Source organism: Diadema antillarum, unplaced genomic scaffold (assembly GCF_040938485.1).
Source record: "Diadema antillarum isolate AM-2024a unplaced genomic scaffold, OU_Dant_1.0 seq00000764_RagTag, whole genome shotgun sequence".
NCBI lineage: Eukaryota > Metazoa > Echinodermata > Echinoidea > Diadematoida > Diadematidae > Diadema > Diadema antillarum.
The window spans coordinates 6516-24304 of NW_027271654.1; the positions used below are offsets into that span (position 1 = coordinate 6516).

General features: G+C 36.6%; 1 protein-coding gene across 1 annotated transcript in view; it reads right to left on the reverse strand.

The window, feature by feature from the left end:
* Positions 1 to 521: 521 nt before the first annotated feature.
* The window catches only part of LOC139738668 (uncharacterized), a 200088-nt gene continuing 182820 nt past the window's right edge, over positions 522 to 17789 (reverse strand). Inside the window, 13 exon segments of the mRNA XM_071649281.1 lie at positions 522 to 3594; positions 3596 to 3658; positions 3660 to 3680; positions 3682 to 3771; positions 3774 to 3813; positions 4767 to 4819; positions 4821 to 4951; positions 6100 to 6162; positions 9386 to 9460; positions 10159 to 10314; positions 12400 to 12645; positions 14801 to 14924; positions 17586 to 17621. Coding sequence (XP_071505382.1) covers positions 3556 to 3594; positions 3596 to 3658; positions 3660 to 3680; positions 3682 to 3771; positions 3774 to 3813; positions 4767 to 4819; positions 4821 to 4951; positions 6100 to 6162; positions 9386 to 9460; positions 10159 to 10314; positions 12400 to 12645; positions 14801 to 14924; positions 17586 to 17621 — 1137 coding nt within the window. The 3' untranslated portion in view covers positions 522 to 3555.

Sequence of the window (17789 nt, forward strand, 5' to 3'; positions counted from 1 at the left end):
CTATAGTGAGTTAACTAAGTACACTGTCCTACTTCTACATCATGGTAGTGTCACAATAGAGAAAGTTATTAATTTGTTTTGTTTACATACAAGACATATGAATATTTGTTTTTGGTCAGTCTCAAATTATTTCTGACCTCCACTTATAATGCTTAAAACTCATGCATGTATTTCCTTGGAAACCTGCAATTTATATGTGCTTTAGCTTTATGTAGATTTCCTTCATGTTTCTCTCTCTGCAATGCTCTTTTGCATAAATCTGCAATATCAGCATAATGACCATTAATGTACAATTTTTGCTGTATATTTTTGTGAGATGTGTTTCGTGCATGTTATGTATGTTATGTTACCACAAAGTATTGTTTATTTTTTGAGCAATATGAAAGTATTCAAACTAAGCTGAAAACTGAATCCCCCCCCCCCACACACACACATACACACGTTCATCTCTTCACTACAATGCACAGCATAGACGTGAATCGTGACAGCAGAAAAAAGAAAAGACTGTACCAACACTGCAGTAGGTTTTTTCTTCATTTACTGGGAACGTGCAGACAAATCAGTTATGAAGATGAAGATTTTTTCTTTCCATGTTTGCATGATGCACATGATGATCTGAAACAGCTGTTTCACACGCATTCCATTTGTGAATTCTTTCAAGAGTCAAATCAATTACTATTACACTTCCTCTATACAGTCACATCTGGAAAAGAATAAAAAGAATGAAAGAAAGAAAAAAACTAAACACGACATGCCTTCCCAGCTTTTTAGGAAGAACTTAAAATATCACAACCTTGAATCCGTAGTCACAGAATTGTGTCATTGAACATCACCAAACACTGGCGCAAAACGAAACTTGAATGCACCAGTTTTGCACATCTATTGTCTACCGTAGCATCACTAGACTCACATGTAAGCACTCAAAAAAACAGCAATATCATAGTCTTTCTACACTGCTGGTCTATCACTCTATCACGTGGAACAAGCAGATATTTCTAGTGCATTACACATAATGTAAGTGTGGAATGCAGCTCTGCATTATGTCATTGCTTGCTCAATGTAAAGACAAAACTCAAGAGTTTTCATAGCTGTCACTCATACATGAAATCACATGGACATGCTACAGGTGTATGTAATCTACAAAATGAAAGAACTCTAATAAACATTCTGTGATCTTACATCTCAAAGTATGAGGCTCAACTTGAGTAATTTTTGTTGATATGTGTCCATGATTGTTTCTTGGCTAGCCCTTTTTGTCAATAGCATGATCTATCTTACTTCTTTTTATTACCATAATTATCATGATTTTCCATTTGATTAACTGATTTCATTTCAAGCCCATGATATATGCCTTAGAGCATTTTGCTTGGAAACTACACAGAACTATCAGAAGAAACACTTCATAATTGTGTTTATGCATAAGATACATGATTATAAGTCTGAACAAGACGGCAAAAATTCACAACAACCCATTTAATATAGAATCCTTTTCTAATGTCTTTTTTCCTTTCACAGACTATTGACTGTATGGCACATTACAAACAAATAGAGAGATATTCAGAAATAGCATTTATATGCTCAGATATTGTCTAGAGAGACAAGTGGTGTGAGTACTGCACAAAGAATGGCTTTAACAATCTCAGGGGTCTTAAATGGTTGCAAATATTAACAGGCATGCCATGTACAGCAACAATAACACGACTTTAATCACACAGAATTTTGCAATTGATCCAATATTTCAAGCATGTCACGATCAATTTTACCCTCCATAATTATCACCATATCAAGCAATTTACAGCATCATATTTTTTGCTAAGATCTTAGAAATTTCACACAGGATCACAAATTTGTAATATCAATACAGATTACAACAGGCAAGAATCTACAATATTTTTAACTATGCTTCAAATAACTTTTTTGATTTTTTTCTCTTAAAAACTAAAGAACAGGCAAATCATAAATATATTACACCCATGAGTAACTCTACTAGAAGTCTCAGGAGAATGCAATGATAGATTCATTTGTTACTTTAAAATGCCACATCAATACAAGAAAATCTAAAGAAAACTGCCAATAGATCACATACTTTATAAGAACGTAAGTGTTTGTGAAACTGTTCACTTTAAGTTTCATGATTTATGTGAATAGAATACTCTTTATGAGGGTATAATATATGAAAAAAAATTTTCATCAATTTATCTTATTCTATATGTGCCAGACAGCAAGCATTACTCTCAATTCATAAGAGTATTCAGAAAATATGGTAGAGTAACATCAACAGTACATGTCCAGTATAATCATAAAGTGCTCAAAATATTGATGTTACAAAGTTTGAAGTTTTCAATCTTTTCAATTGAAAGGTTTTACACTTCTTCACCATTATATCAACCATTCAGCAAATTTATGCCATTATCGACCAACAATAGTGACCAATGTCAGGTTGTTGGTTAGCTAAGCTATTGAAATAATCACTCATCCTGATTCTATCTGCAAAGACATACATAACAATAAATGAACAGCATTTTACACACACAATAATTCATATATCCAACTGTCATTGAACATAGGAATATTCAAAATCTATGGAATTTCATCCTAATCCTACATTACAAATGCATGGTAGTTTATTTCTGATTTATTGTTACAAGTTCAATTTTGCACATTAACACCTGTAACTGTTTTGTCTTTTCTTTGCACTAGCCCTGCATCAGAGTAACTATGTGATAAGCTCTTACTATGCTACTTGGCAGAATGAAAACACTTCTATGGTTGTTTAAATATAGATAATATAACAGCAGTACGAACACTTCATCCTGTGCCAAGTTCTACATCCACACATATACCACCAGTAACCTTTAGAAATACATATTTGCAAGAGATGAAATAACTATGTGCTTTTAACAATGACAGTCAAATGAAAATTTTAACCTTGCTCAATAAGATAGTTTGCCATAATCATATATTTGTACTCAGAATATGAAACATTTTTTAGCCTTATATGCAGCTGGCCATGTGGAAGTGATATATAAAAATAAATATACCAATGTGTAAAACTTGTCTCACAGCCTTTACCTCCAGTCATTAAACTGCTGAAGAGTATTCAAATTTCTTCTAGTAATATGTCAAGTGTAAACGAAATCAAATTTTCACAAGGAAAGTTTCAATATGTCAACTCATACAAGAGAAAGACATATTTTCAATTCTATTGTAATGAATGAGATCATGTTTATTCACATTCTTGAATTGCAATCACTGTAAAATCAAGTTCTTCTGCCAATGAACTAAAAATCATCAGTTTCCTTTTCATTTATGTATTTCCCTCTGTGCATTTTTAAAACTTTACTTCTGACTGCCATGAAGTGCATTTCTTCTTGTTATGAGAAAGAACACAAAGAGGTACTCACAATACAAAGTTTTGAAACAATTGCAAACATTTCGCATTCTTCACAAAAGTTTCTCTCACACTGCGAGAAAGAGTGGGCAGCTCGTCGTAAAGCTGGTCTTGGCTAGAATAGAGCAAAGTTATCTTCAGGTTAATGGTGAGTGAGTCACAATCTAGATTTCAGACTCTTCCCCTTCCACGGTCTCTTCCCCTCTCAACAACTACGGTGGTGCCGTCCCCAATAGCGCCCTCTAGTGACTGGTCACTGAGGAGCCCCGTCAACAATCTGCTGCAGGTCCCTCGCGCAATTCGCTGTTCTCCTTGACGATGCCGTCCTCCTCGATGTTGGTCTCACACTCCTCTTGCTGATCGATCTCCTCACCGTCACGCGCATGAACGTCTTCCGCGTCACCTTCTTGTGCACAGTTATCCTGCAGATTACAGATCAAAACACATTTGTAGACATGAACATGATGGGAATATTCTTGGACTTGAGGAAAAGAATGCATGTTGCAGAAAAATATATCTCCACAAGCTACAGTGTACACTTACTTTGCCTTGCCTTGCTGGGATCCAATATGTTGAATGTGGTAGACATTTTGCTTAACAAACAAAACGTTTTATAAACATGGAGCATACTCAAAACTTATATGCTGTACATTATAGTGTGCACAAAACTGACAGTGCAAGCTTGATAAGAAGACAGTATAAAAAAGAATATTATTACAGATGCTTGGCTATTTTACATGTTCAAAAGAGAAAAGGAGATACAATTAATCTTTGTTGCCATCATTGTAATTCAACTTGGCATAACACTGAATTAAAATTGGATTACTACATTATTTGCTCTTCTGCAGTAAATATGCACATTGCTGTAATTTACCTTGAAAAACTTGGACTTTACAGTTAGAATACAAATTCCTGGGGGTAACAAAGTAAGAATCACAGACAATGAGTTCCTTTAGATACAGCAGAAAGGATTGCATTGTCAATTTTTATTGAAAGTCAGTTCCGGACATCAGTGCCAATTCTCAAAGAAAGAAAGCCACATGAATTTCTGATTACTGTAAAAGCTGCCATTTTCACAAACAGACATTTTCGCAACTGAGGAGGTCACAGACATTTTCGAGAGATGTTGTTTTCCCAATGTGACACCCGAGGCATAGATGCCCGTCTGTTCATTCTGCCACTTTATGTGATCAAGATCTGGTGCCGATTTTTCTGCATGATGTTAAATTGGCGGCCCAACAGTGATTTCCGAAATTCATGAAAATTATACCATTACAAAAATAGCAGCTTTTACAGTATACCCAACAAAGCTCGGTTAAGTTTTAGAAATAGGTGACAGGGGATTAAGATGGGGGACGAGCATCTGGAGTCATACCTCCTGACATCATCGTCTCCTTCGCCCATGGCACCAGGGGGCAGCTGGGAGGGGGTCAATCTCCACCGGAATCATCTGCACCGTGCGCTTCTTGATGCGCCTCTTGATCACCTTGCGGATGGTGCCGTCGTCAAGCGTCTCTTCGTACTCCTCAATCTCCTCTTCGACATCCTCATCACCATCCACTGCAATGAAAGTCATGACATGGTACTAGTGAGCACAAAGGAATATTTGCGGTAGAGTTACTTTATTATGTAATCAGCACTTCATTGTGACTCTACACAAAGAAAGGGTTTATAATGTTTGTTGATGTTATGTATTCACAGTCTGTTTTCAAATTTTTATGTGAACCAAATATGGTTTGTCTTGGGACTCTTATTTGGCATATTTGAATAAAACCAAAATTGAATTGAATTGGATAGAAAACGGAAAAGAGATGAAAGCTTTTCTCAAGGTGACGATCCAGCTTGTGTCACAATGAAGCTCATACAACCCCTTTTTGATAGCTAGTACAAAGAAAATGATTTATAATTAAGACATTATAATACTTTTTAAGTACTTTCTGGATGCCATAAGATAAGAGTTTGAGTTGTGTTTACCATGCATATCACTGGAGTTGCACTGAACAACTTTCTTAATGCATGCACAATATAATTTTGATCTCCTTGACATGTGATCAGAAGAAGTGGAAGTAAAGGCATGTAATGATAACATATAGCAATATATCAGATATCTCACATAGACAAACTGGTATATAGACTGATAAGTAAATGAACATAGACCAGATACATCTATAATTTGTACATCTTATTCGTCTACACACACATCTACCTACTGAATGCTCTGTCCTGTTCTTTCTTTCTCTCTCACACAAACTCAAATTCTTGCAAAAAAAAAAACAGGCACAAAAATGGACAAAAAAGAAGAGACAGACTGGCAGACAAAGGAAGATATACTGTATATGCCATATATCTAGTGAGTCAATTTTTTTTTTGTGTGAAACTTCCTGACAATTTCACGAGTGGTTAAATTCGCGATAGTGGAGTACAGTAATGAAGGGAGATGTGCACGTCACATTCATATCAAGGTCAAAGTTAATAATTTTTTTTGTGTTGTAAAATTAGTGAATAGCACCCAACTAGTGAAACTCGTAAAAATACAAACCTTGCAAAATATATGGCGTATACAGTAGCACCTACATGTGAGCAAGAGGAAAGGCAGAAAGAGTACCAGGTAGAAGGACATTAAAGAGAAGAATCAAATGTGGAATGAAAGAGATAGGGCATAAATATTTGCCTGTATGAAAGAAACTGAAAGATTCTCATTGTCTCACCTGGTACATCCATGTCAGGTGGGAACTCAATGTTTGGTTGTGTCTCCACTACTCCGAGAGGGGCTGTCGGATCAAGCAAAATGGACAAAAATTGATCAATGTCAGAAACGGAAGTAATAATCATATACACTGTGTGTACACAAGCCCGTGTCATCAACTTGACACACTGTCACAGAACAAAGAATGAGCTGCTGAACATATTTCAAAAGCATATCATGTCAAGTTGATATGTAGTATGACAGGGGTTGGTTATTAGATATCTGGGCACCTACAATAAAGAACACATGAAATGATAAATACAGATATGTGTGTATGCAGCCATACTTGTTTGTGACCATGAAATCCATACAGTGCTTCAACCAAGCATGGAGACAAACACTTCAAGTTACACACAGAACATTGAGGCCACATTTCACAAACTCATAATGGTGGATCACACATGACATCAAGCATGCTGTTATATAATCCACACACTGTGTATCTTATTTGTTTTCTTCACTTTCTGGTATTTATTGTTTTACCACAACCCCAGTGATTATCATTCGGAAATAGAAGCAAAATATATTTTGGAAAATGGTATATATGTAAAATGAAAACATATTTCTTTGACCTACTGTAAACGTGGAAATTTTCAAAGTGTTCAAATTTTCGCGCATTTTGCACAACCAGAAACTAGCGCAAAATAAAAGCATGTGAATATTTTCGCTCGCCATATGTTCCAGTAGTTGATGTCTTGATTCCGCGGAATTAAAAACACACGAAACTTATCTTTCCCAGCCGAGCGCGAAAAATCAGTAGCGCAAAAATATCCACTTTTACAGTGCTGACCTGTATCAAAGCTGCATTTTTTTTTTTTTTTTTTTTTTGGGGGGGGGGAGGGGGTGTATGGGTTCAATAAAGTGTACTCTGAAAATAATTTGAGGCTGGGGAAGGAGCTTTGAATTTTCAACAAAGGAAATACTCAACTTACATGATGTGACTAGCAGACACTTTTCTTAGTCATGAAACATATGAATGACTGAACATATTGGTTGAATCTTTCAACCATGCCAAACTGTTCACTGCAGGATTTCCTTCTGATAATGAAAAGCCTTCAATAAATCTGCATGGTTGCAGACTCAGAACTCTTCTTGTACCTCCTTCTGCTGATGTCATCTTTATACTCAGAGACCATGTTTAACATACTAGTAACATACACGTATAAGAACACATGGCCATACGGAACAGCTTTGGTATGCAATGAAAGTCTTTTTTTTTTCAAAGGGTATGTTGTGTTGTAATTTATTGTATCAACTTATTAAAAGAACACTTCTGTAGACTCCTGTATATACTGTAATAAATTCCAACAAGCACGGATTAAGCTGCATCTACAGTTGACTCATAGCAAAAAGGCAGTTTGATGAAGATGTGAAATCCTTGATCATTTGGTTTACTTCTTACATCATGTGGTAAACATTAAGTGATCATTTACACATATATTGATGTTAACATCTGTTCTATGCTTACTGTCATGAAAGTTCAAATAGGCGGGTATCCAGCCTCATAAACGGAAGATCTAGACCAACCGCAATTTAGCATCACAGTATTTTGAGCAATAGCTGTGAGAGATGGGAATTCTTTTGGTTTACTGTCGAAATTTGAATGCATGAAGAACATTCAATCTGATATGACATAGGTAGGTTTTACTTGGCAATGCATTCTACAGCTACAATGATGCGAAAATCTAGTTATTGCTACATTATATTTCTTCAGTTTACACAATCCTATGGCTCCATACAGGAATGCTGGCAGTGACATGAACAATGCCCAACAACTCTCCTTTTCTATCAACTATGCTCTAATACACAGCTTGCCAACTATTCTGACAGCTCAAGGTATATCATACTGAAGACAGCTCTTGATGCTGTCAGAGACACACAGATGAGCAGATACATTGAGAATGAAAAAGAAGAGAGTACACTAGATTTACTGCTCCTAAAAGATGAGTTACTTGGCCCTTTTCTACAGAATGTGACTTAATGATAACTAAGTTTACCATTTTATGAATGCTGTTATAAGACCCTCTGATGTAAGGATCAAGCATTGTTTAAAACGTATTGAGCTATGATTTTTTCCCCTTTTTTTGACATTTAAAGTTCACATTGTCCACATCCTTTCTACACTTCCCTTTGGAAAGCTTAACTGAATGAGCACATGAAATGGTATCTTAAAAATCTTGATACGTTACATTCTGACATTCAAAAATATTTGATTTATTGTGTTTATAACAATAAATTTCACCCCACAAAATAATTTGAACACCATGCATTTTGTTTACAAATTAATACGAAAGCACAGTCTTTGGTTACCCTATTGGAATGCTTCAGAAAACTTACATACCTTCATCAATTTGCTTTGCTATGTATGTCAACATCTTCACAACTTTAATATCATGTATGATTTAATACTCACAAATGTTCACAAGATGTGGTATGTGGTTTAATATGGAGGTGGGGACTCAACTTTAGGCTAACAGTTAAGCAGAGTAACATGAATACTTTACTTATGCTTCACAGCTTTTAAGCTCATACAGGACTGTTAGTATCAACTTTGAGGTAGAATGATGGTTATGGGTGCAAAACAAATGGGAGGGTGACGTGCAGTAGAACTGCAAGATGGTAAAAAAAATGGTCTATAGTGGAGGATATCAACTCAAACACTGAATGAATCACATGTCATTCTACTTGGCAAAGGTCAGGTTAGCCCTCTGTCTCAAGGATTTAATTCCCAGTTGTAGCATTTATTACAAAGCTCAATTTGTTTGGCTCATGAGTAAATCAAACTATATGCAAGCATACATGTGGAACATCTTTGCTATGAAAAGTAGCCTCTTTATGCTTTTCTCAATATATTACAGAGTGCATTGGCAAATGCCTCGTAATGACCACTATCTTATGATGTTATAAAGTAACAGAAGATTTGTGACAGAAAAATGACAGTGAACATTCAGATTTCTGAATTTGGTACGTATTTACGGATTACAAGCAGCACTTTATGGGGTGATGATACTTGTGCATGGGAAACTGATATTTATGGGTGGGGGAAAAGAAAAAGAGAAAAGCAGAACTTTCTCAAAAGACATCACGAAATGTATGTTATCAGGATGTTGCTTGAAAAGGATGGTTTCAAAGTTAAATTGAAAAAAAAAAAGCTGCTGTGTACACAAATGCCAATTATCTAGTGACAAATGCCGACATCTGCATGAAACAGGGTATATTTTAAGAGCATGGCTGGTTTTGCTACCCACCACTTGGAGGAAACGTAGGTTGGTCATCCAAGAAATCTGAGATTTCTGGAGTTTTAGGTTCTCTTGGTTGCTCATCTGAAAGATGAATATATCAATCTAAGTGAATTTCACATCACATTTGCTGCTGCAGAACACTTTTAAACCGACTGGATAATAGAAAGCTACAATTTCTCACAATCTCTGAAGCTGCTCACTAGAAATACTTGTCAGCTGAATACATAAGTCACTTATGATTCTAAATCTTCAATGTTTCTTCCATGAGAGATATTCATGCAAAATTGCAAGTAGCCTCTTCTGGTATAATATCACTTTGAAGATTGGTGATTATCTAATAGCCTTGAATAAAGCATGATTCTCTGTGCAATCTTTTACATACCTAGTCAGTATGTCAATTAACTATTGTCTGAGCACCCTGGAGTATAACTATCTTGATTCTTTGAGACTGTCAACCCAACATGGCTTTGTATCACTTGGGACTGTGCTGTAGTTCTGTAAGTCTGGTACTCGTCTAAACATTCCCCCATCATTATGAGAGCATTTCCCCCTTTTATCATTTAGTTCTCTACATTACATCATGTTCATGAACATTAATTTCAGCCCACTTTTTGTTGAAATAAACACAGTAAAACTCTCCCATTATCAATGTAATCTCACTGTCCCAACATGATGTTCTCATGAAAATCTCCCATCTTTTGCTACAGCTGTGCTATGATTTCAAGTGTCTATCCCATCTTCAGATATCTAATTATCATCCTCCTCCTCATCATCATCACCTCCTTCCTCCTTTCTTTCCTCCCCTCCCTCTGGTCTCTCCTCCTCCTTCTCCTCTTTCTCCTTTTCAAGCTGATCTGCAGCAGCCTGGAGGTCGCACTCCGCCTCGTCTTGGAAGAGGTCAACACGGGGGGTTACTGGACTCGCTGGAGTCGAGGCTAGAAAGAGCAGCCAGCAGCAAGCAAGATGAAGCGTTCAGAAATTTGTGCAGATTGAGGCCACATTCGAGGGCTCAAAACATACCAAAGTGACCTAAACGATACCGGACTGTACCATACCATGCCAGATTGGGAGTGTTTGAGCGCTCTGTGGAGAAAGTGCACCTTATGAGTTGATTTTGGACTCGAGTCAGAGGGGTTACACATTTTGCAGCGACAGGGTCATTCACCTGGTGCACTACTGCTACATACAGGTGTCCTGAACAAAGAGGATCAACTCTTTGCATTATGATGTAATGCATTTTACAAGCACTCTTCTCATGCCAACTTCTGGTACAGATATGGTAAGCTTATGGGGCATATTGGCAAGTGGTCCACTTTTGGCTTGGTATGGTATGGTAGAGTATGCTTCGGGATCATTTGAGCGCTCCTCTGTTGCGTTTATGGTACGGTATGCTACGCTTTAGGACAGTGCTCGAATGCACCCCTAGTCATTGGTACTTTTATCCTTGTGTTGTCATGACAACTATTGTTACTAATATCAAATCCTTAGTGAAATTCCATTTAATTGGCTTAGGTCATGTCGAGGCCTATACTGCCCCCTGAATCAAAATATGATTAATGTATGGAGTTAGTGAAGTCTTTGCCCCTTATCTATCATATTGGATTTGACCAATTTGCCGTTGGCATTCTGTATATTTAGATAGTAAAACAGATCAGTGCACAAGAACCCTCAAAAACTGTTACGATTAACCCCTCGTCCATTTAGTACATCCTTCAAGAATTTAAGAGAAATGTGATTGGTGCTCTTACATATCTATAATGCAGAAAAAAGGTCTAAAAAGGGAGTAAATAACAAGGGTTGAAATCAAAACGAAAATCTTGTGATTCAACAAAGTGAAACAAAGGAAATGTCTTCTCATCCATCTTGGGACTTCCAGAAAGTAATGTGACAGAGCTCACATGCTCACAATCACCAACACACACACACACACATTTTACTGGAGACCAAGACACCTGAAAATATCAAAGTATGCTTTCAAAACCATGCTCTCCAGCAGCAAATCGATATTCCAAGCACTGAAATCAATTGCATGTTTCTCAAACAACAATCATACATATTAAAGTTGAGCAGTCCAGTGTGGGGGGAAAAAATAATCAATTGATGCAAATTAATACCACATGGCCCAAACATCCATCAATTCAATGGCTTAGACAGTTTGAGTTAAAAAAAGTTATGACAACTAACATGATAGCCAGGAAGAATTCTATCTTTACAATTCCTGACCACTAGGCACGACTCATCCACACTAAACATTCACAGTGCATTTATCTCTTTAGGCTGAAAGCATGCACACATAGAAATGTGCACATTTTATTGCTTCATTTTACGTGACTGTGATTGTTTGTGGTATCTATTTATTTTTATCAATCAAAAAATGACAATCCTGCATAGATATATCTACGCACATAAAAACAGCTGCTAGGTACCTATTGCCATCATAATCTGACATTTAAGAAATTATGTCTAAAGCCATGGACCACCTTCAAGGTTAACCACACCAAATCAGCTGTGCAACCATACAAACCACTCCCAAAGTTTTCCCTAAAGTGTCATATTGGAAAATCTGTCCAGCTTTGACTTACGATCGTAGGGGACACAGAAACACCTGTGAGACATGTATGGCATAATAAGAAAACTTTGCAGCACTTGCAAAAAACACACAAAAAAAACTGCAGTTGTGACCACTTAATCCTCACTGGCGATTGCTATCTTGTTGCTATCTTGCTGGTGTTTTAGTAGAAATCCAGTATTGCAAAATAACAATTGTTTCAAGGTGAGGTATATGCAGTGCCCTGACAGGTATGATACATCATAGCCCTCTTGCACAAACAGATGCAATCGAACATAAGTCAGGAAATCAAACATAAAGTCAGGTGTCAGCTAATCAGAACTGACTATTCAACGACTTATGTTTGATTTTCTGACTTACGTTTGATCTCAAATTTTGTGCAATAGGGTCTTGGTGCCAGGAGGAAAAGACAAAGAGGAGATGTTTCTGATGCAGACGACAGAAAACTTACGAGATACTTCCTCCGGCTCTCCTCCAGCCAGCTCCCTCTCTGCCTCCGGCTCCTCCCGGTAAGCCTGGGTGAAGTCGCGGTTCAGCAGGTCATCCAGTTCCTTCTCATCCTCTGGAGTGAGCCGATCCAGCATCTTGAGGTTGGTCTCCACCTTGGGTGGCACCGACTCGGTCATGCTGCAGTCCTCTTGCACCAAGGGTTGGTCAGAGGGTGGTGCTTGCGGCTCTTGTTCATCTTCTGGTAAATCTAGAGTGAAGAGTATGCATACAAAAACTTAATCTCCACACTGGAAACACTCAGCCTAAAGATTATTTTCAATTGCAATGGGGAAGATTTTTGCACACACAGCATTTTTTTTTCTTTCCAGAATTAGATTAAAAACTAGGAATGTCGCTATGGCGACTGGTATGCCTCCGCCATAATGCATGATTCTCCCAATAGGTCTATAGTACAATGTCTTGACAATGGGCGATGACAGTTTCACATAATTGGCAAAATATTGAAATGACAGGTTTGTCACAAATATGTTGAATGATCACTTTCCTTGAACTAGGTTTAATTGGATGAACGGCTATATTGTCTATAAAAGAGTGTAGGTATTTGGGAATTTGATTTTTAATTGACTATTGACCCTTTTATAAGTTTATGCACTGAACAATTTTCAAGGTATGGAGAAAAAGTATAATTTCAGTGTTAAATAGTAAAATTTTAGCATTTTAACCCAGCCTTTGAACCTTGAATTTTGACCTATGACCCTAAAATTCCCAAGAGGATCACTGTCAGGTAGAACATGTACAAATATGTACTATGTTTCATGATGATACCTTGAGTCACTTTTGAGATATGGAGGAAGAAGTGAAATTTAGCACTTCACTTGACCTTTAACCTTTTGGTAAGAAACTTCCAAGAGAATCTCTATTGGGTAATACATGTATGTATGTATAAAGTTTCAAGAAAAATCCTGGAGGCATTGCATAAGTATGAGGGAAATAGTGAAAATTTGAGGAATTGACCTTGACCTTGACCTCCGACCCATGACCCCAAATTCCCTAGATAATCACTGCCAGTCAGTACACACATACATGCTAAATTCCATGAAGATACCTTGCACCATTTGCAAAAAATGGAGGAAAAAAGTAAAATTTTAACATTTTCACTTGACCTTTGACCTCATGACCCAAAACTCTCTCTGGAGAATCTTTATTTGGAAGTACATGTATGCACTATGTTTCGAGAAAATACCTTCAGGCACTGCATAGATATGGGGGATACAGTAAAATTTTGAGCATTTGACCCTGACCTTTTGACCTTTGACCTTGAGCATGTGTACCCAAAAGTTGATAGGCACAACTTCGCCCACTCATATTTATACATGCCAAGCTTCAGAAGGATATCTCAAACGTTTTTTTAGTTGCGCTGTCCACAAAATTGATTACGGATGGAAGGACGGACAACCTGAAAACATAATGCCTCCGGCAACACTTTGTGGCGGAGGCATAATGATGAAGTTCACCATAACTGTCACATGATTGGGTGTTTTGTATCTATTGTAAAAGCTGTCATTTTTGTGAAGATATTTTCACAAATGAGGTCACAGACGTTTTCATGAGATGTTGTTTTCGCGATTTGATACCGAGGCTATTGTAAGTGCACAAATGCCTATCCATAAATTCAATGCGATCAAGATCAGGTGGCAATATTTTCGTGTGTTGTTGAATTCATGGCCCAACAGCGATTTGCAATAACAAAACCCTTGGGAAAAGTAACAGCTTTTACAGTAGTTAGCCTAAATCATTATTACAAATGATTCTTCTTCTTTTTTTGTAACATGAGCTCATTTTAATATATCATCAAAAATATTTCTCCTGTGCAAAATCTGATGAAAGAAATTAAAACAAGAGGCAAGAAATAGTTTTAAAATACTTCATCCAACAATCAACTGAATTATAAATACACTTCAGCCCAAACAAAGATATTTTAAATCTTAAACATTCAAAAATATTCAAACAAACATTTAACATGAAGTTTTTACTATCAAAACAATAATGTAGCTTCAGCACTTTGAAAAATGAGTCATTTTGACATCATTTTGAAAACACAAATTATATAGCCCTAAACTTGCTTCAGAGAACTGAAAATAGTCATTGTTTTACGTATTCTTGCAATTTACATGTTGCTTTTTATTGATTTCACTCTAATTGTAATGCATTTCTTACATGACATTTCCTTACCACATTTTCCGATCGAAAGTAATGGAAATCCTTTAAGATTTAGGATACTAGTTTTATCCCATCACAGGCTGTCCTGCCATTTCATGAAACGTCTCATTTCTTTCCTTTTCTTGGATTCTGCATTAAGTATCAGGGAGTGGTAAAAGGACGTAACAGGTTTATGGACACACCTGCCGTGGAGAATTCGTTCAGGACTTCGGCGAAATCCTCGAGCTCCTCGGGAGAATACGTGGGCTTCTTTGACTCCACATCTCCGACTATATCAGGCGCTTCCAGCTGCTCATCAACCATCGGCTGTAGAGAGACCAAATAAAAGAAACTTTCATAAAACACATGTAAAAATTCACAATAGCATCACTGCATAGAAATTCAGGATCGGGGACACAGAATTACCTTATTAATAAATAAAGGTGTTTATATTTATGAAAGAAAAATGAGAAAGTTACAAAGTAGGTATTCTTCAGGAGGCTATTTCACATTCATTGATATGAGTTATTCATAAACAGGTTTCAGTAAGTATGGTGATAATCATTTAATCCTTGAGCAAACAAGTTCATGGTATTTGAATCAAACTAAACAAAATATAGAGATACAGCTTTTGAACTGATGGCTTTTGAGTGTGTTGGGGTGTAGGCCATTATGGGACTCATTAGTATAACATCCTTAATGCTTTGATGCATTTTTTAAAAGTGTGAAAACACATATCAAACTTCTGTGATCAGGAACCGATCTATATAAAAATTAGTAAGATTTCATATGCATTGTATAGTCTCAACAGAAATGTCAACAAAATGAAGAGCTGATTATCAAAACGAAACAGCAAAGAAATAACTCACTCGCATGCATAAACATCCAGATCAGGAGGGGAAAAACCATGAAAATTCGACTTACAAACAAGTATATACATATATGCTTGTCATAACAAGTGAACATACAAAGGGTATCACACTTTTCAAACCCTCTTTTCTCTCCCATCTCTCTTTCTCACACACACACATGCACCTTAACAGGCACATAAAACAAAATATACACACATACCATTTCTGTATATCTGCACACCTTCCACTGATTCCTCCCCCCCCCCCCCCCACACACACACACACAGGACACTTACATTCACATATTAACACACTGCTGGGTAGAACAAACTCCAAGGAACAACAGTTTATCACCCCTTTCAAACTCGGATCATGGAAATTCAAACTCTCTCTCTCTCTCTCTCACACACACACAAACACACACACACACATGTATTCATCTATGATGACATATGTAACATCCTCGTACCTATACAGAAACAAAATGCACATCACATATCCACTCGAGATATTGCAACAAAATATTTATAAAGCAAACAAACTCACACAGTTACCATACACATAACACACAAACATGCACACACACATACACACACACATCACATCACATACACTAACATCATGCCATACTGCATTGTTTACTCAGAGGCATATGGGACCTATGTGACTGAAAGTAAAGGATGACTATAGATAGATAGTCATGTAGGGGTACATGTGAAGTGTTCAGGTCTCTATTTAGGATTGATGGCTATGTGAAAAAAAAATATTTTAACAAAAACAGGAGAATGGGAGGCAACATGGAAATATGGATGATGAAAATGATGGCTGAAATTTTGCTAGAAAATCACATGTAGGAGAAATGCATTATGAATGAAAAGTGACAAATTAAAAAAGTATACACTTGTACATATGAATACACAGGCAAAGGGGAAGAAACATTACAAAATATATTGCAGCTGAGACATAGCTTGGTTTGACAGCCATATTGAAGAAAGAATAATCTTCATAGAAAGATGAATAAATATAAATGCTATGAAAGCTGCATGCATGAATCAAAACTACATATTTATTTTAAATTATTTAAACATCATGTGTTAAAAGGTCTAAAGTCTTCTATGTAATGTTGCTCAAAAGTTACATTTTAGATGCATTTTTAAAGTGAGACACTAAAACGGACAGTTCCTTTCTACTCATAACTTCCAAATCTACGGGAAAACACAGGTATATTGATCTTCACAAGCTGATGCTGTAGGTAAATATACAATTATTTATTTACATGAGACAAAAAAGAAAAAACATAACAAAATAAAAGATGAAGGCTCTGTAGATAAAGAACCATATTCAAAGAAACTTCTGGCAATAGCCCATGCTAAATCTAGGAAAGAATTCATTGAAGAAATATGACATTACTTGGGAAAACATGAGATTACTTGGAAAAATGGACAATCAATATGATCAGGTTTTGTACATGGGAACAGTTTCTTACACATCAGTATGAATAGTAACTGACATCAGTATATATTCAGATTACATCTTGGAAAAGAAGGCAAGGCATATAAATAAAAACAATAAATATGTATAAAGGATTATCTTATATTCTCTGGCTGTGATGATTTGAGAAACATAAAAAATGGGGAAATGGTGGAACAAAGTCAGACTGAAAAAAAAAAGAACAGAAAAGGCTTACAAGACATGAAAGGGAGAGATATGAAAAGATTTGGGAGAATAAATCAGAAAATTAAAGAGTACAGGAAATACAACAGACACTCTTTGAGAGTGAGAGAAGGAGAGTAACAGAAAAGGTGCAAATAATATCACACGGCAGTAGAGATTCAAGAGCCAATATGAGGGGGAAGGGGCGGGAAAATGGTACTAAAAGTAATGAAAAATACTGACAGGAAGGGAACAATCAAAGGAAGAATAAAAATATTAACAAAAACTTCTGAGAATTAAAAAAAAAATCATCCCAGACACTCCACTGGTCCAGTGTTGGTTTGTACTTTGAACTAGCATGCCACATAGGCAAATGATGAAGATGGGAAAGAGGAAGACGAGGAGGAAGAGGAGAGTGAATATAACGAGAGAGAAAGTATTCTTTGACTGGAAAACACAGTCGGACTGGCTGATCCTTTGGTACCTCAGATGCTGACGGTTCTCCGGATTCTTCAACTTCCTAAAACATGGTATTGAAATACAGCATGAGAAGTATGAATGGTAGAGCTTGGCATTGTAGTGTCCAACAGTAAACCTAGTGGACATGAGAAACATACTGCAGCCATGATAATTCTGTGATCTCAGATGTGTGGACAAAACACTCTTGTTCATTACAACACAGAAGCAT